The sequence below is a fragment of the Plasmodium vinckei genome (assembly GCF_900681995.1).
Source record: "Plasmodium vinckei vinckei genome assembly, chromosome: PVVCY_04".
Classification (NCBI taxonomy): domain Eukaryota; phylum Apicomplexa; class Aconoidasida; order Haemosporida; family Plasmodiidae; genus Plasmodium; species Plasmodium vinckei.
In genome coordinates this window covers 122956-142134 of record NC_051296.1, presented here as the reverse complement: position 1 = coordinate 142134, position 19179 = coordinate 122956, and the positions used below count along the sequence as shown (strand labels likewise).

General features: G+C 22.5%; 6 protein-coding genes across 6 annotated transcripts; 3 read left to right on the top strand and 3 right to left on the bottom strand.

Moving 5' to 3' along the window:
• Positions 1-113: 113 nt before the first annotated feature.
• On the top strand, positions 114-632 carry PVVCY_0400400 (conserved Plasmodium protein, unknown function; the record flags this gene model as incomplete). Its single annotated transcript, XM_008627798.1, has 1 exon — positions 114-632. One exon carries the CDS (start codon positions 114-116, stop codon positions 630-632), a length of 519 nt encoding a protein of 172 aa, XP_008626020.1.
• A 1131-nt stretch (positions 633-1763) lies between these two features.
• On the bottom strand, positions 1764-5039 carry PVVCY_0400390 (conserved Plasmodium membrane protein, unknown function; the record flags this gene model as incomplete). The annotated part of the gene is made up of 1 exon (XM_037634945.1): positions 1764-5039. The coding sequence occupies one exon, from the start codon at positions 5037-5039 to the stop codon at positions 1764-1766; it is 3276 nt and encodes a 1091-aa protein (XP_037490136.1).
• A 2613-nt stretch (positions 5040-7652) lies between these two features.
• PVVCY_0400380 (circumsporozoite (CS) protein, putative) lies at positions 7653-8930 on the top strand (the record flags this gene model as incomplete). Its single annotated transcript, XM_037634944.1, has 1 exon — positions 7653-8930. One exon carries the CDS (start codon positions 7653-7655, stop codon positions 8928-8930), a length of 1278 nt encoding a protein of 425 aa, XP_037490135.1.
• Positions 8931-9958: 1028 nt separating this feature from the next.
• PVVCY_0400370 (1-cys-glutaredoxin-like protein-1, putative) lies at positions 9959-10691 on the top strand (the record flags this gene model as incomplete). Its single annotated transcript, XM_008627802.2, has 3 exons — positions 9959-10162; positions 10272-10370; positions 10488-10691. The coding sequence occupies 3 exons, from the start codon at positions 9959-9961 to the stop codon at positions 10689-10691; spliced, it is 507 nt and encodes a 168-aa protein (XP_008626024.2).
• Positions 10692-11210: 519 nt separating this feature from the next.
• On the bottom strand, positions 11211-11695 carry PVVCY_0400360 (60S ribosomal protein L44, putative; the record flags this gene model as incomplete). The annotated part of the gene is made up of 2 exons (XM_008627803.1): positions 11211-11309; positions 11483-11695. The coding sequence occupies 2 exons, from the start codon at positions 11693-11695 to the stop codon at positions 11211-11213; spliced, it is 312 nt and encodes a 103-aa protein (XP_008626025.1).
• Positions 11696-12831: 1136 nt separating this feature from the next.
• Positions 12832-16506, bottom strand: PVVCY_0400350 (conserved Plasmodium protein, unknown function; the record flags this gene model as incomplete). The annotated part of the gene is made up of 1 exon (XM_008627804.2): positions 12832-16506. One exon carries the CDS (start codon positions 16504-16506, stop codon positions 12832-12834), a length of 3675 nt encoding a protein of 1224 aa, XP_008626026.2.
• Between the last annotated feature and the right edge of the window lie 2673 nt (positions 16507-19179).

Below are 19179 nucleotides of genomic sequence, written 5' to 3'. Positions count from 1 at the left end.
GTGAAGATATAGGCAAAAGGAAAAGGAGATATTATTGTTATATCTACATTTTTCTTTTTCATATTTGTTTTCTTGTGTGATAAAAATGAATAATTATACTAATATACAAGACAATGAGTGAACAAATATTTTTTGATAACTTCCCTTTAACCTTTTTGAATGAGGAAATAAATAATGAAGAGTATGAAGATGCTAATGAAAAAAATTATCGAGAAAAAATAAAAAAAATAATGGAAGAATTAAAGTTATTAAAAATTGAAATAAGTGAAAAACATGCGATCAGAATGACATTAGAAGAAAAATTATCAATGTTAGAAAATGAGGGAAAAATGAAAGAAAATAATATGAAATATATTATGAATTTTAATGAAAATAATATATATGACCGAGAAATAATAAATTATAGAAACAATTTAGAGATGATAAAAAAACAAATAAAAAATAGTAACTGTAAAATTAAATTATTATTAGAAAAAGAATTCAAAGTTCGAAAAAAACTCCAAACACGATACATGACTTTGTATGATTTATTAAATAACCGTATTCAGTATATAATTAATGATTATATGAAACATAGAAAATGTGCGTGTGCAATATATGGATATAAGCAAGAAAATAAAGGCAACCTTTAATTATTCTATAAAAATTATGAAAAAATGGACAAGCTATAAAACAAATGTCGATGTACAACCTGAGCATGACATCGAGAACGAGCACAACATTCTATAAAAACTATTTCATTTTTTACTTTCATTTTTTTGTTAAGAATAATTTATTTGTAATTTATTTTTTTTTTCAATATTTTTATACCTTTAATTAGTATTTCATAAGACAATGTGTTGAATAAAAATTGTCTTTATGGAATACAAAATTTTTTAATTAACTTTACAACTTGTTTTTTTTTGTTTTAATTATAGTCACAAATTAAAAATAAAACTGAAACAAAATTATGAAAAATAATAAACAAAGTATATATATAAATACATTTTCAACGGAATAATGCAAAGTTGCATAAATAAAATAACTTATAAGTATATAGAAAAGGTTAGTTTTTTAAAAAAACATATTTCAACATTTTGTATATTTTTTTTAACAAATAAAAAACATATTTATGTTCACATAAGAATAAAATAAAATGATATGAAAAAAGAAATTTTAAAAAGAATATATATTTTTTTATAATTTTTTTGGATAAATAGGAATAATTTTTTAAGACATAAAATAAAGTGAAATTGTTTTTCTTCATAATTTTAAAAAATATATATATATCTCTATAAATTTTATAAAAAAAAGGAAAAGAATTTTTTAAATCAAATTGATAATTGTTTGTTTCGGTATGTGTAATAACCAAATTATTTACTATGCTACCACTAGTTTTACAACTAAAGTGGTTATTTTGTAAAATGCTTTTTTTTTCATATTTTCCAATATTACAATTATTCACATTATTTATGTTTTGAGTAAATAATTTATCATGATTTCTCTCATTATTATTGTAAATTAGTATGTTCTTTTCAGTAATACCATACTTTTTAAACATTCTATATATATATAAAGAATGTTCATAAATTAAATTAATTATGGATTTGAAAAATATTGAGTAATAAGATTTTGTTTGTGTGATTATGTTTTGTCTATATTTTTTATTTTTATCTTTTTTTTGTTCAAGTTTTTTTTTTTCCATTTTTTGATAAGCATTTAAAATTGTTGTACCAATGTCAGTGTGTAGATTATATATATCAATGGACAAAATATAGAAATCGCTAGTTATCCATTTTTTTTTTTTTTTTTTTTTTTTTTTTTTTTTTTCCATCTTGATAAAAGTAAAATGGCTTGTCGCCACTTAAATAAAATTTAAATAATTTATTGATTTGTTTTATAATAGTAAGTGTCTTATTTTGTCTTTTTTTACCTTCATATTTTACGTTAAAACTTGTGTAATATTTTTTAAAAAACTTTAGTTGCTTAATATAATGAATGTCTAATTTTGAAAAAAGGTTGAAGATTATTTTATCAGAGTTTTTATACTTTTTTATTCCATTTTGAGTTTGGTGGTGAGGCCAATATGTGTGTGGTTCTTCATTTATATTTGTGTAATTATTTTTTTTTTCCCAAAATAATAGTGGCAAAATTAAATTATAAAATAACTCAAGAAATACAAAATTACAATTACGCATACAATATAAAACACTCCTTAATCCATTTGCATAAAAATGTAAATACCACAATTCCCCATAATAAGCATTTAATAATTGAATAATGTTTTTTGAAAAATTTTCATAATTTTTTAAAAACAAGCTTATTTTTTTAAATAAAAAAAGGGATGTTGATATTCTGATATCTTGGCTTATATTGTTGTCATTTTTGATTATATAAAAGTCGAAATAAATATTTTTTACATGTATATATTCTGAACTTTTATTTGGACACTTGTATGTATTTTCTCTTTCATCATTCTTAAATAAAAGTGCATTTTTTAATTTTTCGGTGTTATGGGAAAATTTATTTCTACAATTAATACAAAAAGAGAAATAAAAAAGGTCGGAAATATTATAGTTTTGAATGGGTAGCTTGTCTTTTTTATCATTACTGGAATAAAATGATAACAAATTAATGTTGTAGGATTTTGTTTTATTTTTTATTTTTGTGTCTTGACAACTAATACTTTCATTATATGCATTTATTTGGTTAGTTATTTTTTTTTTGCAATACAAACACTCTTTTTGAATAATAGGGAAACTACAATTGTATACGAAGATATTTTTTCGTATTATTACAACAAAAAAATCTCTTAAATAAGCAATAATATCTTGGTATAAATTTTTTATACAAAATAAAAGATAGGAATTATGAATTGCATAATAATAAATATTTTTGTATAAAATATTTTTATAATTTATTGGGATTACTTTATTTTTTAAAAGTATAGCTTCCTTTGAGGGAAAAAAATAAAAGCTGTTGTAAAAAATAAAAATGTGTGAAGCTACCATATAATTATATGTTTTTTTTTCCAGAATTTTAAAAAACAAATTTAAATTTTTCCTTATATATTTAAAATTTTTTTTATTAAAATAAGTAAGTGTATTTTTTTCGCTCTTTTTATTTTTACACTTTTTAGGAATTATATGTTTACGGTTGTGAGGGGACTGTTTATAGGAAAGCAAAGGATTAATAACCGACTTCCCTTTTGTGAATGATTTTTGTTTGCTCCATATTCTTTTTTGTATTCTTTGATAATTATTAATGTTATCAAATGGATTGTTTTGAAAACTTTCAATTTGAGAATAGTTTTCTACATTACTTATGCAGGTAAAGGAGGGTAAGAAAATGTTCATATCCTCTGATTTCCCTCCATGCATGTAAGTAAGATATATATACTTCTTTATATTTTTTTGTATGTATATATAAAAAAGCATATTTTTCACATTCCATAGATATTGATTACTGGGATCGAATTCTATCAATTGATTTATAAAATAATTTATTTTATCATGGAGTTTTGAATGCTCACTTTTTAAAAGAATTATAATAAATAAAAAGTATAAGTTATAATAATTGTTATTGAGTATGAGGCATATATATGCGCATGTTAGTGTAAAGAGAATGTATTTTTCACTTTTGTCTTTAGTACTATTGTTAGAATATTTATGTTCCCTTTTACACAACAATCTGTAAAGGTTTGCTTCAGAATATTCACTGTACATTTGAAAGGGAAACGATTTTATATTTTTACATTCATTTGCCAATTTTAATATTTGGAAATATTGTGAAAGAATAGGGATGTTCGTTATGCGCAATTGGTCAGAATTATGACAAACAAACTTAAAATAAAAGAGAGTTAAATAGTTTTTAAAAAATGTAGGGCAACCATTAGTTTTTCTTGAAATTGTCTTAATAAATTTAGATTTATAAAACGTTTTTAGCAATAAAATGTTAAATATTATGTTTGATTTTTTTTTATTTTTTATATAACTTATTAATGGAATATAACTACTAAATAAGGGGTCTTCCCTTTTTGTTCTGATAAAGCTTAAAGGATCATTATTCACTTTTGTAAATACTAAATGAGGTTTTTCATAAATTTTATAATTTATTCCTTTTAAATAATCTAAGCATATTTTACTTAAAAATAATAAAGACTTTTTACATAAAATAATAATTTTTTTTTTTTTTTTCCTTCCACACATACCATCACATCCTATTTCTTCGGTTCCCTTTTGATCTTCATTGTCAACGGCATTCGTACTGTATTTCTCGTCAAATATGTAAACATGATGTAAATGGTTATGTACCAACTTATTTATAGAATTATATTTTATATTTTGAAAATGTCCATTATTAATATATTCATAAAACTTTTCTCCTTCATCCAAAAATGTGGTATTTTGTTTTGGACTTTTTTTTATAGTCATACATTTTTTGGCTTGTTTTTTTTCATCGCCCTTATTTTTGCTTACTGACTTTTTAGTGAACAATAAAAGAAACAAAAATAAAAACAATGGTTTGTCTTTTGTTTTGATAATTTTATTTTCGAAATGTAACAAAGATATGATATATTTCCCAAATCTATGAAAGAAATCATTGATTTGTTTATCAGTTTTTTTTTCAAGTTTCTTTTCAGTCTTATTTTCCGACGTGTAATAATGATGAAGTATTTTCAAAAGGTTGATATTCCATTTGGCTAGATAGCTAGCTTTTTTTTTTTTTTTTTTTTTTTTTTTGATTTCACAATAATTTTGAAAATTGGTTTTATTATGTTTGTTGGTTTTCTCTCTTAATATAATACGCGAGAAAAATTTTACTAAACTCGTGTTTTCATAATCTACAATAAAATCAGAATTTATCAAGTTTGAAAAAATTAAATTACTTAAACTTAATTCACTACAAGAACATATTTCAATACTATAATTATTTGAATGAGTAGAGAAAAATGTTTTAATATATCTCTTAAAAATGTAATAAATAAGAACATTTTCGAAAACGGAATAATAATTTCCCCTATCCACCATCAATTGTAGATATGTTTCAAAGTCTATCATGGTTTTGTATGGAGATTCTTTAAGGGTGTGTCAAATTGGATTTCTATGCTACATACATTTGTATATTAGTTTAGCTATTATTGTCCTTATAAAAATATATAAGCATATTAAATAATATACATATGAGGTTGGAGAAAAGGAAAATTATAGAGATGGAATCAAACTATTCCATGGAATTATTTCCAAAAAATCGTTTTTTATCCACCATTTGCAAGGAAACTATTCAATTAAAAAATGATGAAAAATAATAAAAAAAAATAAAGTAAAATAAAATAGCATGAAAATTATATTAATAAAATTTCTGGCGTAAGCGCAGAAAAAAACGGGAATGCTATGAGACTATCCCCAAGCGGGGTCAAAAATTAAACAGTATTTATTGTAGAATAAGTTTTAATTAATTTATATATATTTTTTTTAGTTTAAAAATTAAGAAAAATAAAAAAAATTAAATTGGAATATTTGAAAAAATTTATTCTCCCTCCCCATATTTATCACAGTATATATGCCACTATTGAAAATAATTCAAAATGAAACATAAAAATATAGTCACAAAAAATTGTATACATATGTAAATATTATTTAAATGTGTAATACATGAAAATTATGAATTAGTCATACAAGTAAGAGAGCTAACTAAGTATTAAATAATACATAGAAGAATATATCTATAAATATTTTATTTCAATTTTCCCCTATTGTTTATACTGGTTATAATAAATATATGCTCGCATTACAATATACTAGTAAAATTATAATTTTGGGGGATTATTCATATTATTGTAAAAAAAAAAGAAAAAATACAAATAAATTGAAAAAATAAAAGAGACAAACCAATCTTAGGAATGAATATTTGATATATTTATAAAAGAATTAAACTGTTGAGAGAATTGTTTATTTTTTTTGCACCACTAAATTTAAAATCTTCACTAGCTTTCCAATTTCTCTTATCCAATATGTGTATATTTACTCACATTTTTAACTATTTTTTATAGCATAAAAGTATATATTATTTCACTAAGTTTTCTATATATTTAAATATGCAAAGGCTTATTTTATGTAAGCATAAACACAACAAGGGGGGATGGGATATACTAACCTGTAGCCCTGATATATTTGTTTTAATAAAATACGTTTACAAACCTCTCCAATTTTACAATGCTTCACTATTTCTCTTTCTCTATATTTATATATATGTGAATGTCCGTTTTAACATAAACAATAATATTACAAATTGTAGATTATATTTGGTGGCATAAATCTTGCAATTTTTGTTCTCATGTTGCATAAAAATAGCTAATTTCATAAACCAATTTATTATGACTGTTCATAAAAAAAAAATATATATTTAGCTAGATTAATAGCTTGGATTTTTGCAAGCTTTACCAATGGAAAATAACTATAATTTTTATTTAAATAATTATATCATAAATGATTCTTTACATGTATACAAGTTGGTGAATAAACATGAGCATGCTTTTATTCTCTCCAGGCATTATACTCTTGTTTTTAGTATATGCATATATATATATATATTTATTTATATTTGTGTGTGTATTACCCTATTTGTCAAATATGCAATATTTGTGTCTTTTGTATAGCATTAAAATGGGGCTACTTGTACATAAGGGTTGTTCTATCATATAGTGTGCTGCCCTTAAAAGCAAAAAATAATTATATTTATTTAAATACGAGTTTTTTTTAAATTATAATAATTTATAAACGTAGACAAATGAAAAAGTGTTAAAAACATGCATATATATGCATAAACAATTTTTAAAATATAAAAAATAATTATAACCAGTAATATTATATATATGTGGGGATATATATATTAGTCTACATATATGTGTGTGCGTATATATTTCTTTTCACCCTCAAGTTTGCTAAAAATAGTTAACAAGTATAAAATTGTTGAGCAATACTTATGCATGCATATATTTGCTATTTGTTTATAATTAAAATGAGAAGGGTACTAAATAATATCATATGTTTATATTACATGCATATATGTTGGTTGTAATTGAGGAATATAAGGATCCATTATGGAAAATATAAATAATATAATAATTTGCATGCAAATTTTTATAAATAAAAGAAAATCAGGGCTTGTTATAAGATATAAAATAATTCTGCATGCACCTTTTTTTATTTCTATATCATGAGCTTATTGAAATATGTTCTGCCTTAACAATATATAAACACAGTTATATAAACATACATATATATAAAGCTATAAGTTATTATATTTTCACTCCAAAATATGTTTTAAATTAAATTAAAAAACAATTTCTATATAATTAAAAAATATATAACACACATTTATATAATACTTTTATTTATTTTATTTTTCTACAATTATATATATGCAAGCATATTTGGTTTTATATATTATATTGTGTATTTTTTCATTTATATATTTATCTTTTTTCCTTTATAAATATATATTTATAACACAAAATAATGTTTAACATATATATGTGAACAAATTATCGTAATATATATATCTTAGTTTATTTTTTTTGATAACCCTCTCATAAGACAATCCTTATAAAAGGAATTAAAAAAATAAAACATTAACAACAAACAAAACATATAAACACACACATATTTAAAATGAAGAAGTGTACCATTTTAGTTGTGGCATCCCTTTTGTTAGTTGATTCCTTACTTCCAGGATATGATCAAAATAAAAATGTCCAAACCAAAAGAAACTTAAACGAGTTATGTTACAATGAGGAAACCGATAATAAATTGTATCAAATGCTTAACTCAAAAAATGGAAAAATATCCAACCGAAATATAGTCAACAGATTACTTGCAGCTAAACCCGAAGAAAAAAAGGAAGAAAAAAAAGAAGAAAAAAAAGAAGAGAAAAAAGAAGAGAAAAAGGAAGAGAAAAAGGAAGAGAAAAAAGATGAGAAAAAGGAAGAGAAAAAAGCGCCTGAGAATAAATTGAAACAGCAACCAGAAGAAGGACAAGGAGGTAACGTAGTGCCAGGAGGTGGAGGAGTAGACGTACCAGGAGCAGGAGCAGGAGCAGGAGCAGGTGCAGGAGCAGGTGCAGGAGCAGGAGCAGGAGCAGGTGCAGGAGCAGGTGCAGGAGCAGGACAAGGAGGTGATGCAGCAGAACAAAGAGGAGGAGGAGGAGGACAAGAAGGTGATGCAGCAGAACAAAGAGGAGGAGGAGGACAAGGAGGTGATGCAGCAGAACAAAGAGGAGGAGGAGGAGGACAAGAAGGTGATGCAGCAGAACAAAGAGGAGGAGGAGGAGGAGGACAAGGAGGTGATGCAGCAGAACAAAGAGGAGGAGGAGGACAAGAAGGTGATGCAGCAGAACAAAGAGGAGGAGGAGGAGGACAAGGAGGTGATGCAGCAGTACCAGCAGATAGACCAGCAGCACCAGCAGATAGACCTGCAGCACCAGCAGATAGACCAGCACCACCAGCAGATAGACCAGCACCACCAGCAGATAGACCAGCACCACCAGCAGATAGACCAGCAGGAGGTGGTGGTAATAACAACAACCCAAGAGGCCAGGGAAATCAACCAGCAGGAGGTGGTAATAACAATAACCCAGGAAGAGGTAATAACAACAACAATAATAATAATAATAATAATGAAGCGCCTGCGATGCCAACTGTGGAGCAAATAAATGAGTTCATTAATAAGGTCAAAAATGAATTAACAGACGAGTGGTCTCAATGTAGTGTAACATGTGGTACTGGTATAAGAATTAGAAAACGACCAAATCTAAATAAGCAACCAGAAAATTATACCATAGATGATTTTGAAACTGAAGTTTGTAAAATGGATAAATGTTCAAGTATATTTAATATTGTAAGCAACTCATTAGGATTTGTAATATTATTAGTATTAGTATTCTTTAATTAAATAAACATTACACATGACGATAAATATTTATATATTATATAAATATTTTATATACATATGACGTGTGTAGACTTTATTTTTTTTATTGTGAACTTTTCCATATTTATTACGATTATTTTTATATGTGTATATATTTAACATGTAATTCAAAAGAAAAAAGAAATAATAGAAGTCTTATTATATTTATAACATAAATTAAAAAAGAAAATATATATGTATTACAAAATTTACTTTTTTAGTTTATTGTTTTTGTGTTTATTATATATGTAATTAACTTTTGACGATATAGAAACTTTATTTTTGAGAACATATTTTTTATGAATTAGAATAATAATAATTATTAAGATTTATTTGGGAACCTATATAATTTAAAACAATATTTAAGGGTACCCCTAAAATATTTTTTGTTGTGTATGCCTTTGAAATATTTATGTAACTATCAAAATTATTTATTGTGGAAAATATTTAAATAATATAAAAGTTGCTAAAATGAAAATATGTCCAAACGATAATTTATCGGGGTGTATAAGATCTTCATAATACAAAAATACAATATTTGTTATTTCTTTGTTGAAAATATTATATATTTTTTTTTTAAAAAAGCTAGCAAAAAAAAAAAAAATAAAAAATATGTGAAACCTCGGTTATATTAATTTATGGAAATAATTTTTTTCTATTATGAATTGATCATATAAGTAGATCCCCAAAAATATATGCTAATACCTTAAGATATGATTAACAAGAGGGTGTACATAAATATGTATAAGCATAGCTAGTTAAAAAACTTTTATTTTATAAGTGAATTTTTCCCCATTTTAAATTATTATATGAAATTGCAATAGTACACAGTATTGTTTAATTCTCCTATTATATATACATTGCAGCACTTTTTGGAAAAACTAGCCATACCAAATAAAAAAAATAAAAAATTATGAACAAAATATACTTTTTATATGTGTAAATAATTCAAACTAGCTATTTTGTGTCTTTTTCAATAAAAATAGATGACTTGTGCATAATTTTTTAAAATGATAATAAAAAACAGATTGACTATTTTTTCACCTTTAAGCAAAGTTGTAATGGGCACAAATAGTAACTTATTTCGATTCGTAAGTGCTCAAAAAGGTAAATTTAGCAGCCCATCAGAAACTAAGAAAGAAGAAACACATGAAAATATGATAAATAATAATATCACCGACTTTAAGGACTTTGAAAAGACAGAAATATATCAGGTTAGCACAAACTAAAGAAAGGATAAATATTTCACGTCCTAAGCCATTCCATAAATGCATATTATAATTAAATTTATAAATATATTTTTGTTTTATTTTTTGAATGCAGGATTTAAAAACCAAGATCAAAGATATTCTTGAGAAAGAAAAGATTGTTTTATTTATGAAAGGAACACCTGAGCAACCTTTATGTGGATTTAGTGCAAGTGTAATAATTTATTACCTTTTTCATTTCATTGGCTATTTTTAAATGCACACAATTTAGAATAAATAAAACCATTTCACATTATTTCTTTTTCTTTTATATGAATATATTTATAAACAGGTAGTTCAAATACTAAACAAGGTAAACGTGAAAGATTACGTTTATATTGATGTAATGAAGAACAGGAATTTACGTGAAGCTATAAAAATATATAGCAATTGGCCATATATTCCTCATTTATATGTAAAAAATAATTTCATTGGGGGTTGTGATATAGTTTCAGATTTATACAACAAAGGAGAATTAGAAAACATTGTTAAATAATTCATTATACTATTTGAAATATATTTTTTTTGTATAATATACAAAATTTTAGAACTTATATATTTTTCCTTATGGTTAAAACGAATTAACAATATTTGAACAATACCAATTAAGGTGTTATATATCCCTTAACATTAGTTCCTTTTAGTAAAGGAAAATTATTCTACATACCACATTTGTGCATATATATGTATAGCCATATTTATATACGCAAACATGCGTAATAATATGTTTACATATTTAATATTTTGGTACTACATGTTAATCATTTTACTATATATTTGAACAATATATGTATAATTAACAGTTCTATAAATTATATTTTTTTAAAAACAGTTTAAAGTTTTGTTCATGGATCTTATATGGTGTTTTTGTAATATTAGTGCGGCCTATGGATATATAATATATACATAGTATCGCCAAATTGTAAATAACTATTTAACGAGTAAAAATATAAAAATCGCTTATTTATATATACAATATATGCAACATTAAAAAATGTATATTTGTATATCAAGTTTAGTAAACTGCTCCTTTCTTCTTTTTGTCAGCACCCATTTCGAATGTTTTGCATCTCTTCAAGGTTTGAAATCTCTTTTTTTTACATTTTGTACATTCCTGAAATGAAAAAAAAAATAATAGATATAATATAAATTAGGTATTTGTAAAAATGATAGCAAAATGAATAAATGCTGGATAAAGGTGAGCATATATTTATACAGAATGAGATAGATATGCTACATTTATTATGCTTTGGTATATACACATTTTTTAATATTATAATTGCTTACCAATTTAAGTACAATCTTTTTAGTAGTTTTAGCTTTTTTTTTAAAAACTGGTTTTGTTTGACCTCCAAAACCTTTTTGTTTCATATCATATCTTCTTCTTCCTAAAGATGCCAATCTTTCTTTTCCTTTTTTATATTGGCTGACTTTATGCATGGTATGCTTTTTGCATTTGTTACTGCAATAGGTTTTTCTTGTTTTTGGAACATTAACCATTTTGAATAAATTTTAATTAATAAGTTAATAAAATGTTAATTATTAAATTATAATAATTATTATTTCTATGGCTTATTTATTATATATAAAATAAGTTTAACTTATTTTTTTTTTATTTATGTTGTTTTATTATTATTTCTTAAAACATAAACAATAAAAATATATATAAAATATTTTTATTTATAATATATGCAATTTGCTTATATTTTTATCGTTAATTTTGCATATTATTAATTGGTAATTTATATTATTATATTTATTTTATTTATCATATGCTTATATTAATTTATAAAATAGGTAAAGGTATTTATTAAATATCCCCAGTTTTTTCAGGTATATACAATAATAGAATTATTGTGGCAATATATGCTTAGCAGTATAAAAAAATCGTAAAATATATTATATATATATAAATATATATAAGCAAAAAAGTCAATTTAAATATACCAAAAGTATTGTGCTTTTATTTTCCCCTTTGGAGGCCAAAGTGGGCTTTTAATTTTTTTCCGGATCATATAGCAATAAATTATTACGTAGCTATATATAATGCATAAGAAAAAATTGTTGCAAAAAACATAAATATTTTCACCATTTAAAATGGTAAATAATTTAAGAATATTCTTAAAATTTTGAAAAACTAATATTTTTATTTTTTAGCATTTATGGCTTGTGATATTTAGAAGGTTAGGTACATTATATGTCATGCTTATATATATGCAAATAACGTGGAGGCAATTTTTATGACCTGTACAATATATTATTTTGTTGTATTCTTTGGCTAGTAAAAAGTAATATATTTATGTACAGGACAGGATAAATATGTAAATTTAATTATTGAAAAGTGATTAGGAAAAAATTAATTGCATATTATGAAAATGTATATGCATATAAAAGGATAATAAAAATAAGTCTTTAAAAGGTTTTTTTTGATATTATATATATGTTAGTATGGTACAAACACACAATAAAATTAAGTACAATGTAAGTTTAAATGGTTTAAGCAAATATAATGAAAATAAAAAAACAAAAAAGAAAAGTAATAGGCTAAAAATGTAGCAACATTGTGGACAAAAATACCAACTATATTGCCAAAAAATGTATATTTTATTTTTTTTTTTCGATTTTATTATACATTTTTAATTACGTGTTTTACAAAAAAAAATCATTAACTTATCAAAAAAAAAGTAAACTGAATTATGAAAACGTTTAAATACGTTTGGTCCTTCATTTTCCTCACAAACAAGTTTTTTTATATTTTTATAAGTATCATATGGTAGGATTATTAATTTTTTTTTATTGTTTTTGGCTGAAATATAAGGATTATACATGTACATATTTAAAAGTATATTATTTACTTTAATATAATTTTTGCATTCATATTTTTTTAATTCATGAAAATATTCATTTTTAGCATTAACATAATGATAATCAAATTGTATTTGTAAAGTTGTAGACACATTTTTTATTTTATTTATGTTGTCCCTATCAAATTTATAATAATTTGTTTCCTCTTGAATTATATCCTTTTCTCCTGTCTTATTCATATCTTTTTCTATTGTTTTACCTGACTTGTTCATAATTAATGTGTTTATTGTATTAACATTTTCTTTACAATCAAAAGTAGTCGAATTATTGGTAGGTATTGATGTAGTATTACTATTGTCACTTATACTATTTATATATGATGATATAAATTGTTCAAAGTTGAGAACAATAAAATTTAATTTGTTTTTTAGTATGGCATTTTCTTTTTTAATTAATTTATTTTCCTTTACATAGTCATTTAATATTTGACATAAAGTATTATTGTTGATTTGAAAATTTTTATTTTTTTCTAAATTGTCTAGTAGTTCTATTAAATCCTTTTCAATATGTGAAACTGGATATACATTTTGATTTGCATAATTATGTTCTTTAAAATAATTAAAAAAAATGTTGCTTAAGCCATTTTGTTTATTTGTAAAGAGATCGTCATTATGCATATTATCATTTTCAGTATTATTATCCACTCTTTGGTCATCTTTAAATAAGTTACTTTTATTTTTTTCATATTCCATACATGAGATATTCCCCTGATTAGAATTGGTTAAATTATAATTTTGAAAAGTTAGTTGGCTTTTTTCAGGTGTGTCTTTTTGTATATTTACTCCCTCAACAAAATTTGTATCAGCATCGGTTAGGAGACGCTTCAAATTGTCAGTGGACGATTTTGGAAATTTTAAAAAGGGAATAATATATAAAATAAACTTTTCTTTGTTTTCTTTAGTAATATATTCATGAGTTAATTGAATAAAATTTGAAATACAGCCATTTAAATCGTCTGAATAAATATTAAAAAATTTATGAACAGTTAATATAATTATGAGTTTATTTGCACACTTGTTAATAAAATTAGTAAAATATTCTTGTGTGTTTATATTTTTTTCAATATATTGGTTAATTAAATAAAATGTTAAATAAAAGTTATGATTTATATGATTTAGAAATTCTAAATTTGTAATATATTTTTTTGATAAAAAGTAAAAATAACATAACTTATTCAAAAGGTGTAAATAATAATTATTTTGTTCGTTTGTGTAGGAAATGTCGTTTGAATTTTTGTCATTCTTAAGATTATAGCATGTATTATTATTGAAATATTCCATAAATATATTTAATATTGTATTGTATAAATCTGGTGAGGCATTATTAATATCATTATGAAAAAGTTTTATAAAATTATAAATAGTTATATATTGTAGATAAATATATTTTTTATTATATGTTTCCAAATTTGAATTTAAAATATTATAATGTTTTAAAAAATGATTAAGAAATATATTTTTTATTTGGCAATTATTCTGAAAATATGCATCATTAAATATGTATGACATGTACATAGCAATATTTTTCTGACTTGTGCAGGATAAAAAATTATTACTACCAGATTTTGACATTGTATAATAATTTGAAAGTGCTAATACGATTTCGTTAGAAAATAGGTTTATATTTTTTTTAATCATATTAATAATTTTTGTATTTTTCACATTTTCATTTTGTCTTTTTATAAAATGATCATTTGGAGTTATTACATTTTCTATCGAGCTTTTGGATGCACATTTTTTTATATTGCTTGTTAATAAATATTTAATATTGCTTATTAATGCGATAATTTTCAAAAAAGGTTTTACCCCATCTTTATTTTTAGACGCTAAATCTTTTAAGGACGTATTATTGTACTTTAAATTTTTTAGCATATTAAAAGAAAAGTTGAGAAAAAGTAAAAAGTTATTTTTTTTTTCTGAACATTCATATTTATTATGTATATCAATTTCAGTTTCTTTTGAATTTTCCAGTTTATCAATATGTAGATCTTTCAAAAATGGTGCTTTTGAATCTATGAGACTATCTAAGTTGAGAACCTTTTTATTTTGTATATGTAGTAGTGTATTTATTGCTTCTAACACATATTGTTCATCAATTAAAACATTTCTATGAGTTACATATTTTATTTTCTTAACAATAATAGTTACTAGTATTATACAATATTGTGCCCAGAATTTATTATTTTCAATATCTTTATTTAAAGGAATAAATGTATTAGTCAAACATTCTGTATTTAGAGAATGTAACATAATTTTTTTTTCATTCTCTATTTCAGTATCTAGATTAGTAGAACTTATTTCTGCATAATGTTTGTTAATATGATTCCAAGTAAAATTTTCTTTTTGTATATAAAAATAATTATTTTCAATTTTTTTTACAAAATCATTTGAAATGTTTTCTTCATGTGTGTTAGGCAAATATAATGAATGAATATGGAATGGGAGAATTTGATTTATTGTATTTAGCAAATTAACAGAATATGTATAATTATAATGATGTTTATATTTATAAAAAGATTTTAGTAATGTATTTAAAATAAAATCAATAAATTTTATATATTTATTTATTTCTATTATTAAAATGGTTAGTATATCTAATAAGTCTAAATATATTTTATGAAAATCTAATTTATTTATTGTTGTGTTTATTTCTTTTGTTTTAAAGTTAGAGAAAAACTTATCTATTTGCACACACAAATTATTTAAAATAAAATTGATCATCTCATCAGAGAAGGAAGTAGAAATGAGTTCATAGGCCTCCCCCCCATCATTGCTGTCATAATTGGTTAGTGTATTTCTGACATTTTTCATAGCATTTATGTGAATGTTCAAAAATGATATCAAAGCATATATGTCTAGATTGGCAACTTGTTTAAATAGTTCTGATGTATTTTCTTTCTTAAATTGTAGTTGTATGTCAGGTAAAATAATATTTATATATTTATTTGGTACTTGTATATAAAATAGATATTCATTTTTATGTATGGATATATTACTTTTAATTATTTGATGAGATTGTAATGGTATTAGATTTTTATGTTTTGTCAAAATGGTTTGTAAAATTAAAGTATTTGTTTTATGGATTATACGCAAAATATTTTTTAATTGTGAATATATAGCAGGATTAAGCATAATATTATATGTTCTAGTTTCATTGTTATAAAAAATGTTTTGTTTATTAGTAGTATGTTTTCCTTTTTGATGCTCTATCTGATTTGTAAAGGTATTGGGCCCATTCCTTTCATTAATATAATCTTTAAGGAGATTAAAATTTTTGAAATGAACTATAGCATATTTCCATTTTGTGTAATAATTATTTTGTATTAAATAGTAGCCTAAAATAATATTATGAATATATATATTAATTATTTGTTTCCCTTTTGTATTACTACCAATATTAACAATATTACCAATCTTGTTGCAAGCATATTTCGAAAACTTTAGCATATTTTTGTCATTTTATTTAGTATGCCCTTGTTGTCTCTTATTTTTTTTTCAACAATTTTAGATTGTAGTTTTGCTAATGTAAAAAATGAAGTTTATTTCAGTTTCCAACCAAGAGGCATGATCATAAAAAAGTTAAGATGAATTTTTTTTTTTGCATTTTTTATATGGGCATATGTACCCTATATCCTTAATACATAACTTAAATTTGTTGAAAAAAATAAAGTAAAAAATGGAATAAAAAATGTATTTATTTATTTATAGATATTTGTTAAAAAATAATTATTTAAATTAAAAGCAAACAAAAATGTGCATAAAATTATAATCATGTGTGCTTATCAAATTTAAAAAAACAAAAAAAAGTCTATCAAAAGGGGAACATTTTCCAGTTGTTTTATTTTGTATAATATTTTGGTATGTATATTATATTTTCATTTTTTTCAATATATAATATGAAGATAAAAAAATGGGGGAAAAAGTGAGTAAAAGGACAAGCTTATAAGGTATATTAAAAATTATTTACATTTTTTCATTATATTTTTTCATTATATTTTTTCATTATATTTTTTCATTAAATTTTTAATGATATTACTAAAGGTTTGGGAAAGCATGCCAGTTTATTTGTTCTACAATTTTAGAGAGATATAATTTTATTTTTTGTATTAAAAGGGAAAATATTTGCACACACATTTGTTGTGCTACTATTTAGGTATGCTAATATAAATTGAATGAACAATGGATACCTTATTTAGCATATTTAATTTATTTAACATATTTTAAAATGTTTATGTAGTCTTTTCTTTAATTTTAATACAAACATTTATTTATATTTAAAAGTTTTATGTAAGAAAATGAAAAAAGAATAAAGGGATATATAGCCTTCCCAATTTGTATACCCAACTTATGCTCGTTAATAAGTTGTGGGGCAATACAGTAAAAGTAGTTTAGCACAACATGCTTATAAGAAAGTTTGTTTATACAAACTTATTTATAGAAGAGAAAGAAAGCAAAGTATATGTCAACATGATGGATATTATTTAAAATGAATGACGAGTATATATGCAAGGGTGTAAGAATTATACATTGTCTCCGTAAAATGCAGAAATAAATTTTTGTTTTATCTACATAATTTTCAATAAACAAATAAAAATATGCCAATTTCAGCTTTTAATAAGTAATAAATTTTTTAATAAATTTTTTATAAAATGTTTGGTTTTAATTGTATGAAAGTATATAATATGTGTGTACTATAATATTTATTTATATTTAAAAAGGGTAGCATGTTTTTTTTAATGTCAAAATGGAGAATAGCTAATATTTTGTCATTTTAAGTAAAAAGATAATTTTTAAAAATAATGTTGTGTGTTTTATAAAAACAAGAATGATGAATATTATTATTTTGTGTCATATGTTTTTACGAATATATTTTATTCACTCTAATTTCAAAGAAAGATTATTCTTTATTTTTGTAAATTTGTTTTGTGTAAAGGGGAAAAATGTTGAAAAAAAATGCTAAGTAATAATAAGAAGTTACATAATTTATATTTTTACATTTTTACAGAAAAATTAGCAAAAATTCAATAAAACCCCCTTTTTTTCTTCTTAACATTTTTACATAATAATTATGCAAATTTTAATAAGAGGCCGTAATGTTTTAAAATATACTTTTTTTAAGGGAATAGTATATAATTTTATAATTACATTATTTGCATTTTATATATAATTTATAATATATATTTTTTTAAATACAATTCGAATTACTAGGCTGTTTATGAAATATATATTTTTATAATTAAACCTGCGCAATTTTTTTACAATGGATATAAGCACGCAAATAATTATGTAATGAAAATATTGAAAATAATTCGATTCTTTGTAATTATATTATTTTATATATAGGCAGTGAAGGGAAAAATTATATGAGGCTTATCCCAGCAACCTATAAATATAATATATACATATATTACATAATATTATACTTATATATGTATAAAAAAAAGTATAAAAAATTGCTTTATTTATATATATATATAGTATAAAAAAATTCTCTATATTTAGAATTTTATTCATTTTAGAGTGTTCATATATTTTATGTAATAATTGGATAATTATAAGTCCATTTTTATTTTAGTGATAAGTATAAGAATAATTTCATATAGTAGTAAAGCTAATTTTTATTTATGTTTTTATTTTATAAAATTTGTATATTTGTATAGTTAGTAAAGAATTATATATTTCAAAAGTATAATAACACATATACATTTTAAAAAATCTTTAAATGAAAATATATAAAAAGAAAGAACTTTTTTAATATTACAAAATATTTTACATTGTTTTGTAACAAGTTTTAACAGGATATATAATTTAAAAAAAAAAAAAAAAAAATAGCCATATTTTTACTAAAATTACTAAAATTACCAAAATTACTAAAATTGCTAAAATTGCTAAAACTACTAAAACTACTAAAATTGCTAAGATTGCTAAAATATATATTATCCCAAAGTTTTATCATAGATATACAATTTTTATGTATTCATGATATTATATGTGCCTAGATTTGGCAAAACATTTGACACAGTTTCGGATATATTTATTTTATGGATATTTCCCTTTTTAAATTGATAACGCTTTGGGATTGATTATATTTATATGTACATGTCTAGGAAAATTATTATT